At 37.8% G+C, this 26563-nt stretch overlaps 1 protein-coding gene across 3 annotated transcripts in view; it reads right to left on the bottom strand.

The window, feature by feature from the left end:
• LOC124644095 (kinesin-like protein KIF3A) overlaps positions 1–24915 on the bottom strand; it is a 40726-nt gene extending 15811 nt beyond the window's left edge. For all 3 annotated transcript variants that reach the window (XR_006986006.1, XM_047183308.1, XM_047183309.1), the window contains exons 1-2: positions 24743–24915; positions 20821–21033 (exon numbers count right to left, since the gene is read on the bottom strand). Coding sequence is in view for 2 of the 3 variants with exons in the window: in XM_047183308.1 (XP_047039264.1) it covers positions 20821–21033; positions 24743–24748 (219 nt within the window). In the remaining variant the exon portion in view is untranslated. The remainder of the gene's footprint in view (positions 1–20820; positions 21034–24742) is intronic.
• Between the last annotated feature and the right edge of the window lie 1648 nt (positions 24916–26563).

Raw genomic sequence — 26563 nt, 5'->3', positions numbered from 1 at the left:
GTAGGTAACAATATATGGATCCGTTATCCGTAGACAGATAATTTCCACACAATTAAGTCTTTTTCTATGAATTATTTGTGATAGATATTTTTTGTTTTGAAAATGATACAGCCTCTTGATTTCTATAGTATTTTAATATGCTTTTCGAACTTATTCTCAAGGAGAACTTTTCAAATGCAAAGATATTCAGAACCCAATATTCATATAAGTATATCCATGTAACTATGTCAATTGTAGTATGTATGCAAACAGTCATAATGATGTCACAACGTATTTTTCTATTAACGCGACCCAGCAGCAAGTATGTCAGAACAGGGTCACTGGGTCACATTTGAGGGAACCAACGCCCTTCTCTCGACTATTATAGTTTTCAACTGACTATAGTGAATGGGATTTTTATTTTTTAGTAAAGAAACATATGTGTACTATACACATGTCGTGTATAGTATAGAATCTATGACGATACAGGTCTGTGCCTATCAAGGTTTTAAACTTCTTTAATTATATTTTTGCAAGACAACAATATCAGTTCAATTTGAAGTATTCATAAACAAAAATAAGTATCTTGCAACAGGTGTGAAACATCTAGATATTCCAATATTATAAAGCTGAAGAGTGTATTGTTTGCTTCAAAGGAACTACTGGACCAATTTGAAAAAAAAAACCAGTATTGGATAGCCAGTATCGAGGAACGCTAAAGGTACTATTTTTTTTCCGACGTCAAAAATCATCAAATGACCCCTCCCGCTGTGGTTTAGCAGCGGTGAGGGAGTGTCAGACTCTTACTGACTAAAAACCGTCGTGTTCCGTCATAGGCCTTTTATGTATCAGGGCCGCGGTATCTCTTTCGAACAACCCGCAGCACGCTAAAGGTACTAAAGGCTACTTTTTACCCGGCTGTACCAATAGTTCCCGCGGAGAAGTAGTACAAAATATAAATAGGTCTAATGTACCTTACAAGAGGTGTGAAACATAAATAATAATAACATGTTTATTATTGCACTATGTTTTTATATGTAGGTTTAGGTTAGGGCTGCCATCCGTCCGGGTTTCCCCGGATTTGTCCTCGTTTGGAGGCCGTCCGGGGGCCGTCCGGGCGGGGTTTCAAGAAGTGTCCGGGGAAAACCCGGACACTTTTCATGTAAGGAAGCACCTCATTGGATTTAAGTATGTGTTAATAGTAAATGGATTACAAATTAGGTATTATTTTGTTTAAAAAAATCGTACTCCTTCGCAGGCCCGCCGCTAGCTGTTTGTTCGCCCGCGTGCAAAACTGATTATGCCGCCCTACGACTACATACGTTTTGTCAAAAAATATATAGGGGGGGGGCGGACCTAGGTGGCCCGGACCCCCCCCCCCCCTCCGCCCATTCATAATCAATGCAGTGCAATCATTACCCCCCCATAGTGGCCTGGCCCCTATATGTATTGAAAGATTGTGATTAACTTAAAGTAACGCTCTTAAATATCTATAACATTGTTTAAAGTCAGTAAAATATGTTATTTGGTGGGTTTCCCGTTGAAAAATCAACTTATAAGACACATGTCATATGTAAGGAAGCGCGAGCGGAGCGAGCGCGAAAATTTTTTAGTCTAAGGACACAAAACAAATAAAAACCACTGTAAATTAACAAAGCAAAGTCAAAAAGTAAGATATGCACAGAAGTGAAGTGCAAAAGCCGCGAGCGAAGCGAGCGCGATTTTTTCCTTAGAGTTTCCATGAAGTAAACATATCATAAAAAGCCATAACGGACGTGCGCGAAAAATTTTTTTTCGGAATTGAATGCCTCAACAATTAAACAAAGATAAAATGCGATATCTGACATGGAGCCGCGAGCGCAGCGAGCGCGAATTTTTTTGGGGATGCAAAGGGTGCAACAGTCAAAATTGATAGGAGACGACCAAAGCTAGGGCGGCTTTTTCCGAAATTTTATTGGTTTAATTTTGCCGCCCCCCAAATAGCATTTGCCCCACGCTCCGCCACTGGTTGATCTTAAATCGTTTTTAAGAATCTTTAATTTTGAAAATGTCCTTTCGACAGATGTACTGAACTGAAACCGGCAGTGTAAGTAATATTCTTAGCGCTATTGCTGTGTTCGGAAATATTGAAATCAAATCATTAGTAAAAAATATTGTATTTTTTTAATATTACGTGATAAGTCGCTCGATTTGCCGCCCCCTAGGACGTGCCGCCCGCGTGCTGTGCACGCGCTGCACGCCCGCTTACGGCGGGCCTGCTCCTTCGGGGAAAAAATGCGATTTACGCCAAATGTCCGGGTTTTTTTAATGTTTGTCCGGGTTTGGTGAAATTCGAGATGGCAGCCCTAGTTTAGGTACACATTGCACTTAGTAACTATGTAACAACGCCTACCATAAGTATGTCGGACATGTACCTACACATATATCCATTGCCACATAATATATTATCTACGTGTAAACGCGGAAGTCGCTATCTATTTGCTTGTTACGATATTTCCTCAAACTGTAACTACGTATGTACACCTACTTATGAGCTCGTGGCTAAATAACAGCCACAAGCCTCAATCATAAAGTTAAGCAACGCTTGGCTCGGCCAGCCCGTGGATGGGACCATCTTGTCATGATGAGTTCCTACGTGTTTCGGAAGGCACGTTAAATTAGTGGGTCAAGGCTGTCATTTGAATATCTTTGGCAGTCGTTACGGATTGTCAGAGGCCAGAAAGTCTGATAACCAACCTTACCAAGGGGTATTGGGTTACCCCGGTAAGATCAGAAGGCAGTCACTATATATGGCACACTGGTACTCAGATGCATCCTGTTAGACTGGAAGTCGACCCCAACATAGTTGGGAAAAGACTAGCCATCATGATATGAGTCTCAAAAACTTACTTGTCGAAACTAAATCATCATAATACATTATCAAGTCTTTCAAACAAAAAATTAAAAACATCTATCATTCATGAAATAAAATCGTCCTTGTCAGAAAACAGTCGAATCGTACGTAATGCGACGTTGCCATTTCGATAACGCCTGTAACAGGCGTGAATGCGGAACGGCAACGACGCTCACGATACATTTTTCCTCCATTTATTTTTCAGTTACAGGTTTTCGGTCGACTTAAAGATTTAATTTGGGAAGATGCATCTTTATGAAAAGCTACAACTCTATTCTCCATTTGAATATGCACTTATCTTAAGAGAAATAATTTGTTTAAATATAAAATGCTGAAGAACTGCATGTACCTAAATAAAATAATAACAATTACTGTTAAGAGTGCAATAAAGAATAAATAATCATTATGTCAAGCAGTAGGTAGTTATTTTTTTTAATGTTAAATGTATAAAAGTCCTATCAATATTGTTTTTATATTTATTAAAGGCTTTCTCAAATAGAGTTAAGTATTTCTAACCGGCGTGGCGTGCACTTGGAGAGGCCTATGTCCAGCAGTGGACTGCGATAGGCTGATGATGATGATGATGATTTCTAACCGACTTCAAAAAGGAGGATGGTCTTGATGTGTTTCAGTATGTAGGTAAGTTACTTCGACCAATACATAACTTATCGCTTTTTCTTAATAACCTAAATAGGACCTTTACGCTTATAACATAAGTGCAGAAATGGCGATTTTATTACGACACGATGATGTCACAATATTTATTATATGCTATTGACTGATTGTGTATATTTATCATTGTGCATTGAAATCGGTATCGGAACTTCTGATGTCACCTATACTAATAATAAAAACCTGAAGAGTTTGTTTGTTTGAACGCGCTAATTTCAGGAAGTGCAAATCAGATTTGAAAATTGAATTATGATAGAAACTAGAAACCCCTTTTAGTGACGAAAGCTAAAGATAACTCTATAACCAGAACTGCCATGGGACGTGGGTGAAACTGCTGAACAACCATCTAACGCAGGGTTTCCCAACCTTTATTTCACTGAGCCTCCCCAATTCAAAAATAATATTCTCATGCCCCCTTTTTTTTAACGACCCCTCCCGCTGTGGGTTAACAGCGGTGAGGGAGTGTAGACTCTTACTGACTAAAAACCGTCGTGTTCCGTCATAGGCCTTTTATGTACCAGGGCCGCGGTATCTCTTTCGAACAACCCGCAGCCCCGGCAGGCCTTGGCCCTACTGGGCCCCCGCTGGGATTGCTCACATCTCTTTGAGGAGTGCGTGGAAAGCGTTGTCTAAGAAGACAGAGGGACGATGAGCGATGAGCCAATCGAACTCACCGCCCACAGACCCACGCCTACGGTGGCCGGGAGTCATCTCGCGACACCCGGCGCCCGTGGTGTCTACCTGGCCCAGCGCGGCGGCCGGGATGAGAGGTGCGAAGTCTCTGGCGTTCCGCCTCCTCCTTCTCGAGCATGCCCGCTTCGCAGAAGGAGGCGACGGCATCCCATTCCCTCTCGCCCCGGACCATGGCCTGAACCAGGGCCGGACGGGAGTGGTCGCCGCCGCCCAAAGCCTCGACGAGAACCCGGCGGTGCCCTTCCCCCGCAGGGCACTCCTAGACTGTGTGGTCCACCGTGCTCTTGGGGTTGTCCGCACAGCGGTGACACTCGTGCGCCTCCTCACGACCGATGCAGGTACCTCCCGGAAAAACCGTGTCCGGTGAGGACCTGCGTCATGCGGTACGTGAGGGCGCCGTGACTCCTCCCGAGCCACTCCTCAAAGAGTGGACTTACCGCCACTATGGTGGCGTGCCCTTTCTCATGCCGCCTTAAGTAAAAACACACATTTTTTTTACAACTATATTATTTTTATTTGAGTTAAAATTAAAAACTTAAAGTTTCATACAGATATTTGTAGATATTTATGTTTTAAGGATCTAATAAGAGAAGATATATGTATCTACACTTGAAAACCATTAATTACTTTTCACTATTTTGTACTATTTCCGAAAATTAAACGTACCGATTACGCCCCCCTGGTATTCCACCACGCCCTCCAAGGGGGGGCATGCCCCCCTGGTTGGGAACTCCTGATCTAACGAATCTTACTAATATTTCTTTGTTTGCTTGCCATAGAGACTCTCTACTGAACCGAATTGAACAATTCTTTCACTGTTAGAAAGCTACACTCTTCCCGAGTAACATACATTTCATCCCGGTACGGGCAGCAGTTCCCAAGGGTCTCAGATGAAAACGCGAAAAAACCGCTAGTGTATTATAACATAGAATAGAACAACTATGGCATAGGCTATATTTTATCCCGGTACAGGCAGCAGTTCCCAAAAAGTAGATTAACGTCCCCACTCAGAGACATTTAATGGTTACTTAAGCCATTCCTTAGTGAAGGATTTGTATGACATTCCGTCACTAAGGAGTGACTTAAGTAATCATTAAATGTCTCTGAGTGGGGAGGATAGGAACTCGGAGGTTTGCGCAGAATTTCCCACGGGACGCCACCTAAACCCGTGAGAAAACAGCTAGAGTACTATAAAATGTACTACATACTATCATACAAAGGGTGCTTACCCAGTAACATAGGCTATATTTCATCCCGGTACGGGCACTAGTTCCCACGGGACCCGAGCTAAACCCATGAGAAAACATCCAGAGTACTATAAAATGTACTACATACTATCATACAAGGGTGTTGGTGCACCGGTTACACCCCTCCTCACCCCTCTCCTGCAGAGTGCCCTAGATACGATATTTAGGTCGGCGATCCATCCAGAGCTTCATGTAGATTCCTTTGTTCGTGAAAACTGTGATGCTTTTTTGTTTAATGACGTAAATTCGTCAGTAAGTTGAGGCTTAAATGATGGGTTGGAGAATATGTTTCCTTCTATGCTGAGAAAGCTAGTATGTATTAGCTTCAACCAGGCAGCGGTTTCACCTGCGTCCCTTATGAACTACTGCGCAAAACGTACGGGTTTCTATCTTTTTCACCGTAAAATGTAGATCGGATTTTAACATTAGCCCCTTACAATTGTTCCCAAACACAATGTCAATTTGCAATCTCTAGTAAGTAAATAGATAGATAGCTTATTGGAAATCTAGGTCGAAGTCTGCCACGCATGCAGGATTGTTCGCGCGAGTTACCGTGGCCCTGGTACAAAAAGGACTCCAGAAGGAAAAAAGGTATGTTTTAGCAGTAGCAGTCTGATCTTCACGCTGCACCCACAGTGGGAGGAGTGATCTGATGATTTGATGACCAATTCTTTTTTTTTAAATTAAAATGCGCCATTATTTATGTTGTAACTATTTAGTGGTTTTTGCTGTTAGTCAATGAGAAACTGCCACTTCTTTCTAGATATTTGTTAGTTTCTTCTGCAAGTTAAGGTAGAATTCCGTGGGTCGCGGCTTACGAAATTCGTCGGCCGCGCGCGACTGTCGCGGACCTCGGCAGCGGCGCCATACATTTTCATAGGTTGACTATTGTCGCGCGCGGCTGCGACAGCCGCGACCCACGAATCCTACCTTTACTCGAGTTACAAGAAAAACCACAGGAAACAGCCAGTTAATAATACATATTTACCCTCCTCATTAGCTAAATTAAGACGGATTACAGACACCTCATTTACTCAAGCCACTAAGAGGCTTTGACTACAAAGCGTGCCTCATAAAATAAACAATATAAGGATATTATGCTTCTGAAGCAATCGTTATATTATACCACTTTTACTAAAGTATCTCATGCTCTTATAACGGAGATCATGTACGCTGATGATCTGTGTTTTGTTACCAACTCTGCACAAGAGCTCCAGAACCTGATGACTAACCTTCAGGAAGTCTGTTGTCGTTTCGGTCTAAAAATCAGTGTTAAGAAAACTGAGGTAATGGCAATCGACTCTCAAGGAGCTACAGAACCTATCAAGGTAAACATTGGCGATACTGAGCTGAAGCAAGTGAATACCTTCAAATATCTGGGCAGCACAATTACATCCAAGTGTGACCTTGATACCGAAATAAACCATCGCATTGGCGCTGCATCAGCTGCTTTCGGTAAATTACGAGCCAAGGTCTTACACACACATGATTTGAAGCTTTCGACAAAAATCTCCGTTTACAAGGCCATAGTCCTCCCAAATCTTTTATACTCGGCTGAAACATGGGTCCTCTATCGGAAACATATACGGGCGCTGGACCGATTTCATCTAAAGTGCATAAGAGACATTCTGAAAATCAAATGGTGGGATCGGATTAGAAATACCGAAGTGCTACGACGCGCGAATGTCTGCGGCATAGAAGCGTACCTGATGCGGCGACAGCTCAGATGGTGCGGTCATGTTCTACGCATGGATGATGATAGGGTGGCCAAACGCATCTTCTTTTCTGAACTTCAGAACGGCAGACGGAAACAAGGTGGCCAGTTCTTACGCTTCAAGGATGTTCAGAAAAGACACATGAAAAGGTGCAACATTGATCCTCAGAACTGGGAGACAAAAGCCATTTGCCGCCCTGAATGGAGAGGCCTACTAAAAAATGCGATCAAAGATTTCGAAGAGCAAAGGAAATCCGCACTGGATGCGAAGCGTGATGCTCTTAAGGCTAAAACACCAGTAGCCATTCATTATAACTATGTAGACGGTATCCTAACGTGCAGCCAATGCTCGCGCACGTTTACACATAAAATAGGGTACTGCAGCCATCAAAGGGCGCATAGAAGAGCTGATCATCCTAGCTCTTCTCTCAATGATAACTGAAAGCAGACACCATAGCCGAAATCGGCAGGGGAGTATATGTATATGTATATTATACCACAGTTTCCCTTGGGTTTAAGATTGCAGAGGTAACTGGGATGAGGATGTCATATAGGCAATCGCTCCATATAAATCATTGGTACTCAGCTGCATCCAGTGAGACTGGAAGCAGACTCCAACATAGTCAGGAAAACGATTTCGACGAGGAGGACGATTCCAGTTTCCCACGAAGACGCCATGAATGTACCCAGCCGTCATGGACTTGTTATAAATCTTCCTCCTGCCCTGTTTTTAAGTTATTTGGGGTGGGTGCAAATGTTTTTCGCTTCCATTCCTGTCAGCCGTCAAAGCAAAAATCATTCATGTCATCCTTTAGACAATCAATCCACATTTTCCTTGTGTTCCCTTCCGTGTTCTACCTCACTGCAATTATTTGCACTAATTTGAAGTATATCTGTTAAAAACATAGTGTACAAACAAAGAAGCTATCTGTGGTTCCAGACCCATGTTTGAGTAAAATTGTGTCAAATCATAATTGTTATTTTTAAACGGTTTTATTTATTTATAACTTTGGTTGGTCATTCAAATATCCATGTAAATCAAAAATATTGAAATTGCCATCACTTACATAATATGTAACTTAAGTTAGTGATGGCAAATCGCAATTATGACATAAGGCAGACATTTACACTCATCATCATCAGCTTTCTACTGTCCCACCGCTGCGGTTGGACAGGCCTCTTCTCATACAGAGAGGGAATGAGCATTAATCACCACCCTAGCTCAATATTATTGCTCTCACTACATCAGCAAACTTAATAATGACAAATATGTATAGCCACCTACTCACCCTACCATATAACAGATAGGTACCTTCTAATAAAAAACCCATTTAGAAAAAGTTGTAATCTCATCTACAAACTATGTCAGGCCAGGTCGGCACGGGGTGAGGTGCGGGGTGCGAGGTGCTGCAGTGAATTCACTTGGGCGGCAATCAGGTCACTGGGTCATCCCGGTGCTGGCGCATTTGAGCTACATCCAGTATAGGACTTATGTATTTAATGATGTACTATGTGACGCCCTTTGTTTGAACTGTGTGGTTTGGTGCAGCCTATAGAAGTATGTTGGGGTGGACACCTTGCATAATTTTATAAGAGCAAAAGTTTGTAACCATGTACTTGTTATTCTTTCACAAAAGAAATGTGGAAGAAATTCATAACAAACCTCTGAAATAAAAATTATTTAAGTACTCAGGTTTCATCACCAGGGACCTATTTTCTGAGACTAACTAAGCTAACTAACTTTAAATAATATATTGAGTTTACCCAAACCCATACCACATATTGAAGGGTCTGAAATCGATTGAGAACCAAGTAATTTAATCATGGTTTTTTATTAACTTACGGTCAAGGATGACAAAGTTTTTACAAAAAAAAAATTATAATCCCTCTGAACCTTGTTCCTTTTCAATCTAATTTTAAAAATCAAGTTATCAGTCGCCTCAAAGACTAGAACATTCTGATCATGGTGATGTCACCATCAAAGCTTCTTCGAAAGTGCATACGTACACGTCAGGAACATTTTTCAATTTCATGCCTTTCAGTTCCATTTTTCCCGTTGTCTGGTTTCAGATTTGAATCGACATTGAGAGAGAGAAGGTAGTACTTTAACCTAAAGTTTTTTTTTAAGCAAAATCAGACTTCGGACTAATTATATAAATTGAAGGTTAATCTTTGGATGTGTCAATAATGTAATGTACATACTAACACTAATTTTAAATCAATTGTTACTAAAAAAACCCATAGCTTTGACTGAACTAAATGTTACATTTATTATTATAATGCATGTTTGTTACCTATTCTAAAATAAAACTGCTGAACGGCTTTTGCTGTAACTTTACAGTATTGTTCTTCAGTTTCTACTAAGGCTTCAATGAAAACTAGAAAGTAGTAAAGCTACATGACCTTAAAGTAAAAACAATTGACGGATGAGGAATTAAAGACCCTGGACTAGTTTCCACATCTCAAGGGTATGGCTTGACCATGGCAGTATGTTTAGTTAGGGTTCCAAGGGTAAAATGCGGACTACATATTTATTCAATTATCCTAGTCTATATGACCTATCTACCTTCACGTGTGGTTTACAATGCCGGTTCTAGATCCGGGATATCCGACACTATTCTTTGATTATATTTACCTACCTACATAAGACTGATAAGAGGCATGATTCGTGCATATACTAAGTATTTTTTTTTTGTTATTTCTCAAAATAAAATAAACATTGGTAAGCGTACCATATGGGGAAGGACCATATTTATTTAATTTTTTGCAAAAATTCATTACACAGGCGGACTTAATGCCACAGGCATTCTCTCCAGTTAACCTTGAGGGTGATACAGAGATAATATATATCAAAACATTAATTATATAAATCCAGGTCTTCAGCTACCACAGTATCCGACCTAGTTCATCATATATATTTATTGGCAGTTACAATACCAATTGAATCAAGCGTCACAGGAGCGCCCTAACTACGGATCAATATAGCGACCTGATAACCTATTTGACTCGAATAATTATATTATTTAACTTGTATGATGACATACGTAGGTGTGTCAGATAGGCAGTTGCTCCTTGTAAAGCACTGGTACTCAGCTGCATGCGGTTAGACTGGAAGCCGACCCCAACATAGTTGGGAAAAGGCTCGGGAGATGATGATGACATAAATAAATAAATAAACATAGGTGTTTCCTTTTATATAATGGTGTTGATAGACCAGTACTAAAGGATGGAAGGTCTGCGGGGTACTAAAACTTTTAATTGTATCTCAGACATTATTGTCTGACGGTGAGCGAAATTATCTTAAGGAAAAATAACTAATCCATCTTGAGCAAGCGTGGCTGGTGATTAACGCTCTTTCCTTCTCTGTATTGAGAGTGTAACAATATAATGGCTGATCAAAGGAAGAGCCCTAGTGTCAGTTTTCTCAAATCCGACTGACGGCCTCTGACGTGCAATTGTAACAAATACTGCTACGGAGTAGCATTCGGAGACCCGGCTTTACGTGGTCTCCAAGGCACAGGTGTGTTACCACCCAACTCTCAGACTTTGAACTGCTTCTTCATGAAACATAAAATCCACAAAGTGATTTGGGCCACTCAATAATCGCGCTTGGCGACCACTAGACCAAAGAGGCACCTGTGTACATTTCAGTTTTATGCCAATAATCGTTGCCTGCTGCAAATTTTGATTACAACTTCACTACTCGCAATCGCAATAGGTTAAATCGATAGAACACTCGAAACTTGTCAATTATTCAGTAACTATGCAGCATTCGGTGTATGCAGCAGTGGTGGTATCCCTTTGTTCGTAACTGGCTAAGGAGCACGGTTGACTTGGCAGCTAATATCGATGATCGGAACTATGAAGTGTAGTGAATAGTTTATCGATTAGGTACACTTGATAGAATCGATATTATATAATGTATGAAGGAAAAGTCGACTTCAGGCAAACCGAGCGATATGGTTATGCGCTGATGGCTTCTGAACTGGCACTGCGAAATTAATAAGCGAAAATAGGTATATATTATTATCCCGACTAGACCACCATCCCCATCTGCCTAACCTTTTCCCATTTGTGTTGGAGTTTGTGGTGGACCTCCAGCCTAACACAATACCTTCATCTAAGCACCAGTGTTTAGCATGAAATTAATGCCTATTATTCGTATTCTGTATTATTTAGTATTCTGGTAACTAACACAGTTACCAGAGCAACAAGATACTGTTAAGACAGGTTGTCAGACTTTCTGGCTTCAAGTGGCTTCTATCCTACGACTTTCCATAGTTCCATAGTCTATCTTCATAAGGGTTGCCGAAATGTTCAAATAACTGAATAAGCCACTGCACTTATTCAAACACAGCCAAAATCCAGTTTCTTTCACTGACAAAATTATTTCTACGAGCCATCGCGCATCATGAAATCAGACTCCCTAAATACTAGATTATACTTTTGACACAAAAGAGAATTCTATAGAGTAGCACATAAAGAAACAATGTATTTAGTCCAGCTGCTTTTATTTGGACAGACGTAGGGGAACACAGAGGGGGTATTGGGTACCGGCTAGTAAGAATTGAAATTCTATGGTATGTATGATTTCTTGTAGCGAATTGTAACAGTTTAATTTTGATTTTCAGGAAGCTAGGATGTAGGAAGTTATCATCAAGTCAGCTTATAGCCGTCCACTACTTAACTAAGGTCTCCCGCAGTGAGATTATCACTTTATAATAGATTCGGTAGTTTATGTATCACCCAAGTAGCTTAGATTGCTTGTTAATGTTCATTTTCATTCAAAGTTCATTCTTCATCGCTCGCCGGTTTTTTCAGTTTTGATAGCTCTAGCAGACGCTTTCTGATTGACTATATTTTTATCTCGCTATATAAATAATTAATTGTTTAAAAACCAAATAAATATCTATAATTAACAATTTTAATTTTAAAAATGTTCTTGCATTAATAAGTCAGAGATTGAACCATTCCGATTCCATTTTCTTTGCCAAACGATTCGATCCTATAAAATAATCGATTATCTATAACAGTCAAACATAAATCGGAACATCCACATTTATTATATTGAAACGTCATCAAAAACGCAACGAGTGTCCATTTCTGCTGATCAGATGCAAACACTAGCTCTTTGTTCTAAGCTGTTGGCGCCAGCTTGCAGTGGACTCACAAGGGGTGAGGGAGGAGAGAAGGAGGCCAATACGAGCCAGATAATTGATATCAAAATGATTTGAGTAGGCTGTACACAGTTGTTGTTTTTTATACGAATTTACTAGTAAGGTTCATAATGGTGCCAGATGTGATGTAGTACGTAGATTAAAAAAACTACTAAAAAGTAGAATTTGCCCTTTTTCAGGCTCTCTCTATTTACCTAATATTAATTTTCATTTAAATAGGTTCATGCCTATTTTTGGAGTGAAATTTAACATACACAGTCAGTTTCGAATTAATAATGTCAGTAAGAAATATTTTCTTCATATTAATAGAGCGAGAAAAAGAAAGAAACATTGATTTGCAATGCATAATTGAATACCATCATTGATTGGTAGGTGCCGTAATTTTTTAAACATAAACTAGGTACTTCAGAGGGGTCGCTCGTCGGGCGACGAACATTGGGGGAGGCTATAACTCCCTCCCCTCGACATCGCCGTGTAAATGGTCCTTCATATTCAAGTAGCTTCAGATATCGACTGTTTTAATCCTTTTCAATGAGGAAATTATGGATTTTGAGGTTTTATAAAGTAATGTTGAAGGAATATTTAAGTCTGAAAACGCTTCTCCTTTATGAGTACCTACTAACCATTGTCCCTATATGAGAAGAGACTCTCACTCAACAGTTATCATCCTCCTGCTCAGATTCCAATGAGGTTTAAGTTGGTGCAGTATGTCTACTTCCTAGCACTCCTAGGCATACAAAATTAATTCAGTAACATTCAGAATTCTTTAGGAATGTTTCTCAATTATCAGATATGTTTACCTAAAGAATAAATGTTATATGTAGTTTTAAATATTTACATAACAATATCTGTCGTATTAACTGGATGTAGTCATCATCATCTGCCTAACCTTGTCTTAAGTTGGGGTCGGCTTCCAGTCTAACCAGATGCAGCTGAATACCAGTGTTTTACATTGTTCGTCGCTCCTACAACATATAGATGAAATTCTGCATTGTAACGGTCAGCATCAAAAGTGAGATGATCAAAATTTTCAAAAAAAATATGTAAATTCTCTGGTAAATTATCAAAGCAACAGTACTTAGCAGTTTTGAAAATGTGTCTTTTTTCAGCTACCTACTTTCGAACCTGATTGTATATTCAGCCCCAATATTTTTTTCTAAAATATATATATATGTCCTTGAAGAAGATCATTCTGACGGCAGATAGAAGAATATGAAAGGAGAAATCATGCTGAGTGAGAGAGATCCCAAATAAAATTGGGATAAGGGCAGGAGGATGATGATGATGAAAAATATCGTTCTTTCAATAACTAAAGCTTCGAACTTATATTTCTAATGACTTATAGAAGAATCCAAGTGTTACCAATAATCTAATAGTACAGAAGCCATGACTAGGCGTGGCGAGGGCGGGTAAATAGGCCAGTGGAACTCGCGCCTGCGCTCAACAGCCCTGCGATATTGATCCACTGCATTCGACGTACAGTTCTATGTATGTATATTGAAGTACCTACTGTCTGGACAACTCCCCCTCTGCGTCCGAATAATCTATCCATCTTTATTTTGCTAACTAGAGATAGGCATTTGATAGTACTTGTAAGGGTATCTTTAGTAAGCAATGCGAGATAGATAAAATATTGGGAGCGGTTAGGAAATGGTCTGGTGATCAGTCATGGATTTCCTTTGTTTTGACGATGTAGGAAAGCGATTTTACTGTTAATCTTACTTTTAATGTATAAAATATTTAGTTCATACTGAAACCCTATCAAATATGCTACTAATATTCTGACAAAAATGCATTTTACGACTTTAATTACATACTAAAATACATAGAACATTTTATGCCACTCCTCCCCTTATTTTCTTAATAGTCAAAATTCTTTGTTGTAACGAAAATATACGCACAACGTATTTTCTCAAAGAAGCTGACGTCATTGTTAACACAAAGAATTTTAGTTGAATGGGTTCAGAATTACGGTAAATAAACGTTTTACAACTTATAGTAGTAACTTCAATTTACTGCGATTTCTAGAACGTATCTATCTTTTGTTTCGCGAAGAGATTGAATCATTTATATGAAGCCGCTAATCGCAAAATTATTGGGTAGATATGTTATAGAAATAGACCGTTAGTAAATAAATGCAGAACTGAATGAAAAGCTAGTATTTTGCACTCTCTTTGTTCTGAATACTTTCTTTGTTCGGAGTCTACTAAAAGTGCAGAGACTGAATTTCTGCTTAGATTGAAATTCAGCTATCAAGATTATGGAACCTTTTTATTACTGACTCTTATTGTATAATAATTTGATTTTTTTAATCGAGTTATGAAAAGAAATCTGAATCAGTGACCCCCAAACATGTGACAAATTTTTTTTTTGAGTTTACTTAAAAGTGATTGTTACACTATAATTAAGTTACATAACATGTTATTTTAGCCGTATTAGTGTAAACAAACAATCGTTGGTGAACCAAAATAAATAAATAATAAATTGAATTATTACCTACTAGAAAAAAGGCTGTCTAATCAATTATTATGTACGACTAGCATCAGACAAAATGCTAAATTGGACCAATTGGCATAACCACGCCCTCTTTGAATTTTTGTTCCCTATTGTGTCTTTGCCTTGTGTTAAGTCAATAAATTATATTTCTTTCTTAAATTCATTGATTCATCATCTCTCGAACCTTTTCCCAACTATGTTGGGGTCGACTTCCAGTCTTACCGGATGCAGCTGAGTAGGTACCAGTGCTCTACAAGGAGCGACTGCCTATCTGACATCCGCAACCAAGTTATCCGGGCAACCAATTCAATAAATTCATTCAATTTAATTTAATAACATTACCTAGTACAGTCAACTTCAGGTCAGTGGCAACAGTTTTATAGGAAAATTGTACTTATTACTATTGAGTTAAGGTGCATGACAGTTACCACTGATGTGCAGTCTACCGTACCCGCTAAAACTGCAGTGTAGACTATGTGTCAGTTTCGCAGCATCGAATATCGCTCAATAAAACGACGCATTGCAATATATTTACTATACTTCGGCCGTTCAGAGAATGCGTTCCTGACACCTATCAGTTAGTCACGACTAGTGATGGGCACAACATAACACTGAGTTCGTTACCGTTCCTTCAAAATGAACCGCCGCATTATTTTAAGATTATTTTCGTTTTAAATTGGCGGAATCATTTGTTTTATATTTTAGTTATTTAAGTGGAAACCAAAAAAAGGTAATATTCATATAATAAAATTGTTTTATTTATTCTTTGTTACAAGTACATTGAATTGAATGTGCGAACAGAATATTAATCAGACTCCGATTTGCTTGAGGAGGTGGTGTCTTCATCATCATCTTCGCCTACATGTATAATTATATTATTATCAATAACAGAATCAATCCTGATATCTCGGTCTAACAAAAGCCGGGTAATCAAATAAAAACAGATCGAAAACACTTGAAAAACGTGGTCTATGCGCACGAAACGACAACGGACGACTGTTTTAGCGTCACAAAATGGCGGCCCATAACGCCATTTGGGGTTACCATTTTTAATCTAAGTATAAAAATGCGGTTTGGTCATAGTTTTATTTTTATATTTCATAAACGTTATAATTAAGTCTTATAGTCCATTATTTTCCAATTCTTAAAAAGAAAATCAAAACGTATTATTTTATATTATAACTGTATAAGAACAGATTACGATACTTGCCTGTTATTTTTAGCACAGCACTACAAAATATAAACCGCTGACATAACCTTGTAATAGCGCAGTATAGATTTAGAAAAATATTGTTTACCAAGTTATTTGACACTCAGTTTGGCACAAAATTATAACATTCATTGATTATTGATATAATAATGTTGTTTTAATGCTCCTCAATTGTTAAAACGGTAAACAACCAGCAAAAATATTTTTATCGTAACTGCAACGCCATTGCAAAGTTACGTCGTCAGTTCAATCGCGACGTGTCAGGAACGCATTCTCTGAATGGCCGAACTATAACTATGTATGTAATGTCTCTATGCAGTTGTCTGTCAAATGTCTTCAATAGATTTTCAACCTTATCACAATACAGGAAGGTTGATGTTCGATTAGTTCTGACAGATTCTGATAGGTTGATCCGATGGAGTCTGTGTAATTTTATTAGTACAGTCAACTGCAGGTCAGTGGTAACAGTTTTATAGGAAAATCGTATTTATTGCTATTGAGTTAAGGTGCATGACAGTTACCACTGATGTGCGGTCTACCGTGCGAAGGATTTTTTGTATTCTAGAAATTGGTGTTTGTTGGTGTCTGGATAGAAGGGCCAAGATTTGCCCTTTGTTGTTAGTTTTGTATGTATGGATTTTTTGTTTCTCTTTCACGCAAAAACTACCTAATGGATTTTGATGGATCTCTGCAGTAATATAGCTTTATATCAGAATAAAATACAGGCCACATTTTAACCAGGTGCGAGAAGTACTTCCTTTAAGCGAGTGAAGCCGCTGCCGTTTGATAAAGGACGAAGAATTCCCCCCTAGTTCATAGAGTAAAAATACTTCGCACTGTAGACAACACCTATACAGTGCAAAAACTACTATCGCCTGAATCTATTAAACTAGTTTTTAGTAATATAATGTAGCTAGCCACATTTAAATTTAAATGGCGTTTCACCCCTCTGAATAATCAAAGCAAGACATTTAATTCATCTCGCATTGAACTCCTATCTGGTTATACTGGAAGCTGACCCCATATTTTGAGACAACGAACAGACTAGTTCTGCGTAACTATTAAAAAAAGCCATTGAAAGTGGGACGTTTTTATATAAGATACAATATAAACGGCTGAATACGACTTTGTAAGTTATAATATAAACTACCAGAATAAACAGTAATTCTATGAACTGAATTGCTAAGTTTGCATTCTTCGAAATAAAACCTCGTACCTACATACAATCCTACTATAAATAAAGCTAAAGTTTATTGTTTGAACACCTGAATCTCAGGAAATACTGGTACGATTTGAAAAATTATTTCAGTGTTAAATACCCCATTTATTGAGGAAGGCTATAGGATAGTTTGTCCTGGAGCGCGAAACCGCTGGAAAAAGCTAGTGAATTAATAAAACAAAACGGAAAAAGAGTTAATTTCGCAGTCGCTTTATCAACTCAAAAAATATAAATATCTATGAAAAGATACATTTGTGACGCTAGTCTAATTGATAATTATGGCTAACGACTTGCAACCTCCCTAAATAACTATTGATTCTATAAACCCTACAACACCTTCAGCACAGCTCAACTTACCTTTGAAAACCTTAAAAATAATATACATGACGAAATCTCCCGCGTCTCCTAAATCTACAAAGAAAAAAATCATTCATATTTCTGCAAACTGGCCCTTTGATCTAAAAGCATACATAGGCATGATAGTGAACTGGAACATTGCTAAAAATAGAACGACATAGGAAATGTGACCTAATTACAGTTATTAATTACACAATACACACAATTTGTATACAACGTAAAACATAATTAGATTAGTAGAACAACGGACGTTATAATCTTCCCGTCTTCTTCACACCGATGAGATGGATTCCTCGTTGCGCATCAATATGTTTTCTTAATGTCTTGCAATACAGACAGCGCGGAATATCAGACATAAGTCTACGCGCGACGTATACCAAGATGCATTAAGAATGTTACGTCACCAACAACAGCTCTGATATATTCCAGAACTGTAAGAAACGTTACAACATCATTCGGGCTACGTTTTCACAATCTATTTTAGTTTTCGTAAACTATTGCGTTGTTGACAGATTAGAGAAATGAAACTTTGTGTGGTAACAACGCAATGGAGTCGAAAATTTAACCCGAATGTCGTTTGTCATTGTACATTCTTTTGTGGTTGGGCAAATATTCGTGAAAGCACTTCAACGTAGTCGCTTCGTGACGGAATATTGAAAATCAATGATGGGCAGGCTAAAGTAGGTCAACTCGTATAAAAAACTAGAACGCGGCACTTGCGGCAAATTCCACAAGATACGACTGTTAAATTCTTTCAAGAATGACCCAAATACATAACACTGGAAATACACTGTTCATTTCACTAGCAGATATTTCGTAAAAGACACATTATACAAAAATTCTCCCAAAAAAAAAAACACGAACACAATAGAAAAGTTAAACAAAGAAATCTTCCAGGTCTTCAGCAGCAATCTTCAATGATGTTAGCACTCGAATCTAACCCACCATTCGACAAGACTGATGCTTTTACCAGCGCCAGTCGAGACGAAGGATGGACCAGACAAGAGTAAAATCCCCAACTCTTCTTTCTTGCCGTTTTAACACAGAAAATTAAAAACTAGCTATTATATCTAAATATGAGTAACACAAGGGAGTCAGTCCTGATGTATGTAAGGCTAGGATTAATGGTGGCGCTCCGGCCGAGCCCGCGATGCGTCTACGTTTAAGATCGCAGCACTACTAACAGGTTGGTTGCAAGTCGATCGCGCAGTCCGATTTTTATGTTGGCGCTGGGGTCGTGACCTAGATTCGGGCCCCGGGACGCGCAATGCTTCAGCTACAACCCCGTTGCATAGCGCTGTGTACGTTAACGTTATTGTGGAAAATCGTTACTTTATGTGAACAGCTGTTTAGGTAATTTTTTTAATTGGTTACAAAATTAGAATGGCCTTGGTTTGTTTGTAAATGGTGTGTAGGAAGTTGTTATTCGAAGAGGTCATGAATTTGATGCAACTTTTTAGAACAAAGGAAAACATATTTTGATACCTATACATTTTTTTTGGAATATTTACCTGGCGATTGAAAAGACGAATAGGACCCTATTTTATGCATCATTTTCAAAAAGTATTTGACATATTTCTACTCATCTTGACTTAGCATTTTTCTCAATAATTTTGTAGTTTTAATGATGAGTCAACAATGTCTGAAATAGACAACCTGATATAGTAAGCTGTATTACAGTTGTTGCACAAAGCAATAAGTGGAGTTCGGAACATCTACAGAGACTGAAAGATGCCTGAATCCTATTTAGCCTTAAAAAATTGTAATATGAAATCTAAACTTTGACATTTAAATTCAAGATTTAACAAATTATTTTACACTAAGCTTAAGTCCTCGGATTCACTCGAGTCCCGAGACTTCCAGTAGCCGGATGGTGACAAAAACTATCCTATGTCCTTCCGGGTTTAAGCTACCACCCCTATAATTTTAAGCCCAATCGGTCCAGCTGTTCACGCGTGATGGAGTGACCAAGGGGATACAAGGATTCATTTTTATATGTATAGAATATATTTTTACTATGCCATTTGTACTTCTCTTACGCAGTCTGTCTACATCTCTATATTCTAACTCTTCTACTACGGGTCTTCTGGAAGAGATTTCATTAGAAATAAGCAGTACCTTTTTACTATTTCATGTTACTTCAACTTCTTAAATGTATTTACTGCGTACATTAATGGTTAAATTAAATAGCATTGCACCCGTGCGAAGCCGGTGCGGGTCGCTAGTTATGAAATAATCAGACGTGCTTTCAGGCTTACAAGCCAGTCTATATCGATCGGTGCTCCGATACGATGGTACGGCAGTCTATGCGCGCATTGTATGAAGTCAATATTTAAATTGATTATTAATATCAGAGTTTATGGGTGATGGATTGCAGTTTACAACTACAACAACGTATTTTGATAATTTACCCACACATAATAATGAACATATCTACAAATGAGCTACTTTATAATATAGTTATGAAATTAGCGAAAATGTCAACTCAGAAAAACCTTCCTTTTGTGAAGTCGGTTAAATATTAAAAGCAGTTTTCTAAATAACTTTATCTGACAGCTTGTTCATTGCAAAGACAATCCGTTTCGGACAAGTATACTGATTTAGTGGCACTTCTATATTCCCCTTGACGGAAGAACATAAATATAGCAGATTTTATGACAAGCATATATTAAACCAATTTATGTAGCCACGCACACATCATTGTCAGTGGCGTCATAAAAATCTATATTGCGGATTTCAATAACCTATCTATCTTTTCATTTACTTAATAGAGATAATCAATCTTTTTTTACATTAGTGCCTTACAAGTCAAATTGTTATGGTTGCTGCAGCTGAATGACGTCCACTGCTAGACAAAGGCATCCTCTAAAGTCCGCCATTTTGATCTATCTTCAGCAACTTACAGCCGCTCTCAATATGTGTATAATGCTGGGGAGTTTGTTGCGCCACTTCTTGCCAGCAAAAACACATAGAAAGTGGCGAAGGGTGAGCGTTTTGGGGGCAGTCTTTTGTAAATTTCTGACATTCAAAAAGTGATGTTTTGCAGCCAAGTTTGAATAAATGATTTTCGATTTGATTTCAATATTGGGCACGGCCGTCAATCCACGAATTCCTATCCTCATCAATAGATAGGTTATTGAAACCAAAAAAAAGTCCCACTTACCTGACTAGTATTATAATCGAAGACGGCATCGTAAGCGTAAACCCTGGGCGGTTCGGGCGGGGTCACGTTGTTCCTGGTGACCGCCACAGTATGGTTGGTGCTATCCACGGAGACACAGTTGTAGGAGCCGTCGAGCTTCTCTCGCTGGTCCATGGGCCGGACACGGACGACCACGCGGACATTCTCCACTGTTGGAGCTGTGAGCTCCGCGTCCTGGTAGAAATGGGTGTTTTTAGAAATGTGGTTGAGAACTCTTTGGTCGGGTTAGGGTCCTAATTTAATCTAGATGGGACTGGTAAAAACTGGTGCCTATAAAAAAAAATGAGTTTTCGAGGTTAAATCATGGGGTGAAAGAAGAGATGTTAGAAAGACTTGGTATTTTAGTTAGGCATTATAGGCTGTGACGTTAAAAGTACCCGCATGCTAATTCATCATATAGCAAAAAAAATAAATTGGTATGCTTGGATAAACTATCTGTCAGTTGGATTTTTAAACGTCATCCATCCAAATTATTTATGAAAGTAACGCCAGTCTAAGAAAAAAAAAATTGATACTTTCACAATTTTTATTGGAGTTTTTTTTAAATAAATTATTGCCTCTTCTACCAGGCTGCCTTCTGCATCTGCAATACTATGACTCAAAATCCCTTTAAAATGCAATGAATCACATATCCGCACTGCGGATTACTAACAATTTTAAATTCGTTGCGTGATTAACATTGTATGGGAATAGATGCGCTTACGCACAATATTTGTTTGACATACAGTTTGAGTCAAATAATTTTGCAGCTCTCAAGTTGGATACAAGACTTCATGATAGTCAAACAAAGTGTAAGAAGAAAACACTACCGCACATGCGTGAGGCGACAAATGGCCGACTTCAGATTGGCAAGTTTATAAGACGAGATCTGTAGAAGTAGGTATAATATGTTCTAATCTTATGAGATATGTTCTAATATAAGAAGAGAAAATATTTTTTGTTTGTACCCTTCTGTAAAGTACTGAACCGATAGGGAGACTACACTATTCCCCGAGTAACATAGGCTATATGATTTTGTCTGGGAAAGGAAAGTTCCCCCGGGGCATTTTCAATAATTCGAATTCGATGTCATGTTAAAGGAACTACGCGAAGAAGTTCAATAAAGACTGGAATTATGACCAAGAAAAATTAAATAAAAAACCTCAACGCTCACATAAAATTTTAGTTTTGTTACTGGAGTTATTCCTCATATAGGTACAAATGTAACAAAAACTGCATCTTCAATAAACGGTGCATTCACATACAACATCGAAGGTCAAAGTTTTTGCTATGAATTATGTATTTTTAACGATTCTTGTTTTTAGCCTTATAATGCAATTCACTGCCAGTAGGTTACTGAGGTCGGGTAGAAGGTATCCAAGGTTGTACCGTGAAGATCAAGTATGATAATACTTGTGTTTGATATGGCAACAGAGAAAAAACTTAAGAAAATTATCTAAATACCAGAAAAATGAATCGATATGTAAACTTGTGTGTAAATAAGGGTTATCGGATAGCATAAATAACTGGATTCAAGAGATCAAATAGGCAGTAACTCCGTGTAAAACACTGGTACTGAACTGCAACCAGTTCGAAGCCGATCTCAACAAAGTCGGGAAACAGCTAGGCAGATGAGGACAGTATACTATTTTTGAGTCTTATGTATTGCCACCTTACTTTTGTAAAGAATAGTAGTACTTTTGTTAGTAATAATTCATTGAATGTCGAGTTAAAGACAAGAGTATGAAAGAAGAAAATGCTCAATACTCAGTACTCAATGCTTATCAGCATTCCAAATGTTATGCAGGAGGCCAAGTGCATCAAATAAATATGTGACAAGGACGGAAGGACGTGGCTGTTAATGAATCAAAGACATTTTGTGTATTATTTTGTCAGTGCATTATTTCTGACCTATATTTCATCTCAATGGAAGCTTTTTATGGTAGTTTATAGTAAAGTATTATGTATGGATTTACTAAGAGTCAGCCATTTTGATAGAATTTGAAATATGACAATGGATGAAATACAGTGACGGTTTCAAATTGTGGAACTGATATTAAATATACCTAGTTTTACATGTTAAGTTAATTAAAATAAGGCTACATACAAACTTGATTAATTAAAACAGATAGTTATCTTAAAAAAAATATCTATGTAGGTTGCATTATCTGCATTGATTACTTGAAAGATATGGTATAAAATAAATCCCACCCAAAACAAAAATGTGAAAGACTGCCAAGTTCGATAATATGGGAATGCTTCGCCTATAAAAGTTAATACATAAATACCTCAGTTAAAAATAGTTACTTTTTTAATGATGTTACTTGGCAAGTTTTCATACACCTTGTTATAAACCTACTAAACGCAATGAATCAAGTATTTAATTTTCTATTAAAACTTGCCAAGTAATCATCATTAAAAAGTAACTATTTTTAACTGAGGTATGTGTATGGAACTTGGTACTTATTCAGATCTCACTTCTTTTATAGGCGAAGCATTCCCATATTATCGAACTTGGCAGTCTTTCACATTTTTGTTTTGGGTGGGATTTCATTTATTTTTGTAAGGTTGTTTATTTTATTTTTTTCTTATGATGAAGTTAGTTAAAGAAATGTCTCATTTATACTATTTTTTAGATTTTTTAATATGCACTATGTTTCTTACAAAGAAATGAACTAGATTAACTAAATGGACTAGATTTACCAACTGACTGACATGACATGTTATCATATATTATGTTCGTGGATCAAAGTTACACATTCGTTATTTTCGAAAGTAATTCACACTTGGCCGTTTTCAGATTTTTACTTTACTTTGACTAAATACAAACCTTTGTACCATTCGAAGATATATTATATAAATATAGATAAATTTAGTTCGTTTTAGTTCCTTAGGGGAATAAATTTACACCAGGTATAAAACACCTTCATTATTTTGAAACCGACTCACACTTGGCCATTTTCAGATTTTTCCCTTTAACTTGACATAAAGACCTACCTCCATGCCAAATTTCAAGTCAATACGACCATTGGAAGTGGTCTAGGTTTTTGATGAGTGAGTCAATGAATAAGTGAATAAGTGTATAGTAAAAATAGCGATTTTCTGACGTCAATATCTCAAGACCTACAATAGGTATATTAATGAAATTTTGTATTTTAGATAAGTGAGGGGGTCTCAACAGATACTAGAAATTTGATATGCGTAAATAAAATAGATTTTGAGTTACAGGGGGGTCGAATTTGGCCCGAAATGGTTCGTGTAATATAACCCACGGCCGGTGTGTCGCTTTTTTGCTCGAACTTGGCGGACACACTGCCGTGTGTTTAGAAATACTGCAAAAAGGCGGTAACTCCTAATGACGTAGAGGGACGCTCAGCTTTTTGCTAACAACTAAAAATTAGGGAAAATAAAAAAAATACAAAAGATTATAAAATGAAACAGTATTTACCATTTCCATTGTCAATCACGAACAGTAGAAAATGCAGGAACATAACTTTTTATGGAAGTCTAAAAATATCGATAAAATACGGGCGGTACCTACCTACCACGTTCCATGGCGTGCCAAAACCTAACAAAGAGGTTTTAACTCCCAAAATGAAGGTTTGAAAGCCATAAAGTGATAATGCGGAGCAGATGGCAGCCACTATTACGAAAGACTAATGCGTAATTTCGTACGTACTTGCGCTGCGCTCGGCGGCAAACGGCACTGCGAAATTACCCTGACACGAATTAAAACATGACTCACCATCTTAACTAGCACGATTGGACTAAAATACGACTATATGGAACTAATTTAGCTAAATAAGCGAGTAAAATGCGATCAAACCCGAAAATACATAAAATCGATAGTTCTAATAGGAATCCATATCGAATTCCGGAAATCACATGATAGCGTGGTACTTACAGGCATTTTTCTCGATGCTGGCGCCGATTTCAGAAATGCATCTAATTTATCGCGTTGCAGATACAGCGGACAGCTACGTTCTTTGTTCAACGAATATTGTAAAAATCAATACTGACGACCTACTTTTCCGTTTCAATATCTTTGGCGAACGAAATGGAAATGACATGACGTTTTCTCGCTAATGTTGTCTGTACTTCGTTGAAAAACGTACCATTCTACCAAATCGATGAGGCACTTCCGGAAGATTTCAGTACACGTTCGAATACACGTTTATAATAAAAATATTTTAGTTTCACACATTGTTTTATCACAATTTTTTATTTATTTGTAAAGCTATCTGGGAGCTCTGCTGTATATTATACCGAGCTCACAGATAGCTTTGCCGATCCTTTAATTAAGTAGCCAATTCGGAGTCCTTTCAGTCCGGTCACCGAGATCAGTTTAGCCGAGGCAGCTTTACCAAAAGATATTGATTTAAATAGGATCTAGATGGGATAGAAAGCGCAGCGTAGGACACCCACCAACAAGGTGGACAGACGACCTTATAAAGGTCGCCGGAAGACGCTGGATGCAGGTCGCCTCCAACACGTATCTGTGGAGATCTAAGGGGGAGGCCTATGTTCAGCAGTGGACGTCCTATGGCTGAGATGATGATGATGATGATGAGATGGGATAATGCAGTTGGTACATAATTTTTCAATACTCAATACTTACAGATTTTTCAGGTTGCCTTCCACAAATTATCACCTCTGAACAATTACGTAAAAAAAACCTAAAACTTTACAATGGACAATAATACATTTGATAATAACTACACTACCAATTATTTTCAAAAATGCGACGCTGTATACGACCTTGATAGAAAGTATTCTACCATCGCACTTTTTTTTGCACTTTGGCAACTTTTGAACCCACCAAGGAATAGAGGAAGGAATAATCCATTTTTCTTTTACTTTTAGAAAATTGTGCAAATAAATGCTACTGCCCTTTGATTTGTTTGTAAAATGAATCAAAAACTGATTTTTATGAAACTTTTTTGAACTAATTATACTTCGGCCGTTCAGAGAATGCGTTCCTGACACCTATCAGTTAGTCACGACTAGTGATGGGCACAACATAACACTGAGTTCGTTACCGTTCCTTCAAAATGAACCGCCGCATTATTTTAAGATTATTTTCGTTTTAAATTGGCGGAATCATTTGTTTTATATTTTAGTTATTTAAGTGGAAACCAAAAAAAGGTAATATTCATATAATAAAATTGTTTTATTTATTCTTTGTTACAAGTACATTGAATTGAATGTGCGAACAGAATATTAATCAGACTCCGATTTGCTTGAGGAGGTGGTGTCTTCATCATCATCTTCGCCTACATGTATAATTATATTATTATCAATAACAGAATCAATCCTGATATCTCGGTCTAACAAAAGCCGGGTAATCAAATAAAAACAGATCGAAAACACTTGAAAAACGTGGTCTATGCGCACGAAACGACAACGGACGACTGTTTTAGCGTCACAAAATGGCGGCCCATAACGCCATTTGGGGTTACCATTTTTAATCTAAGTATAAAAATGCGGTTTGGTCATAGTTTTATTTTTATATTTCATAAACGTTATAATTAAGTCTTATAGTCCATTATTTTCCAATTCTTAAAAAGAAAATCAAAACGTATTATTTTATATTATAACTGTATAAGAACAGATTACGATACTTGCCTGTTATTTTTAGCACAGCACTACAAAATATAAACCGCTGACATAACCTTGTAATAGCGCAGTATAGATTTAGAAAAATATTGTTTACCAAGTTATTTGA

This window comes from Helicoverpa zea, chromosome 29 (assembly GCF_022581195.2).
Source record: "Helicoverpa zea isolate HzStark_Cry1AcR chromosome 29, ilHelZeax1.1, whole genome shotgun sequence".
In the NCBI taxonomy this organism is placed as follows: domain Eukaryota; kingdom Metazoa; phylum Arthropoda; class Insecta; order Lepidoptera; family Noctuidae; genus Helicoverpa; species Helicoverpa zea.
This window is presented reverse-complemented; position numbering and strand designations above follow the sequence as displayed.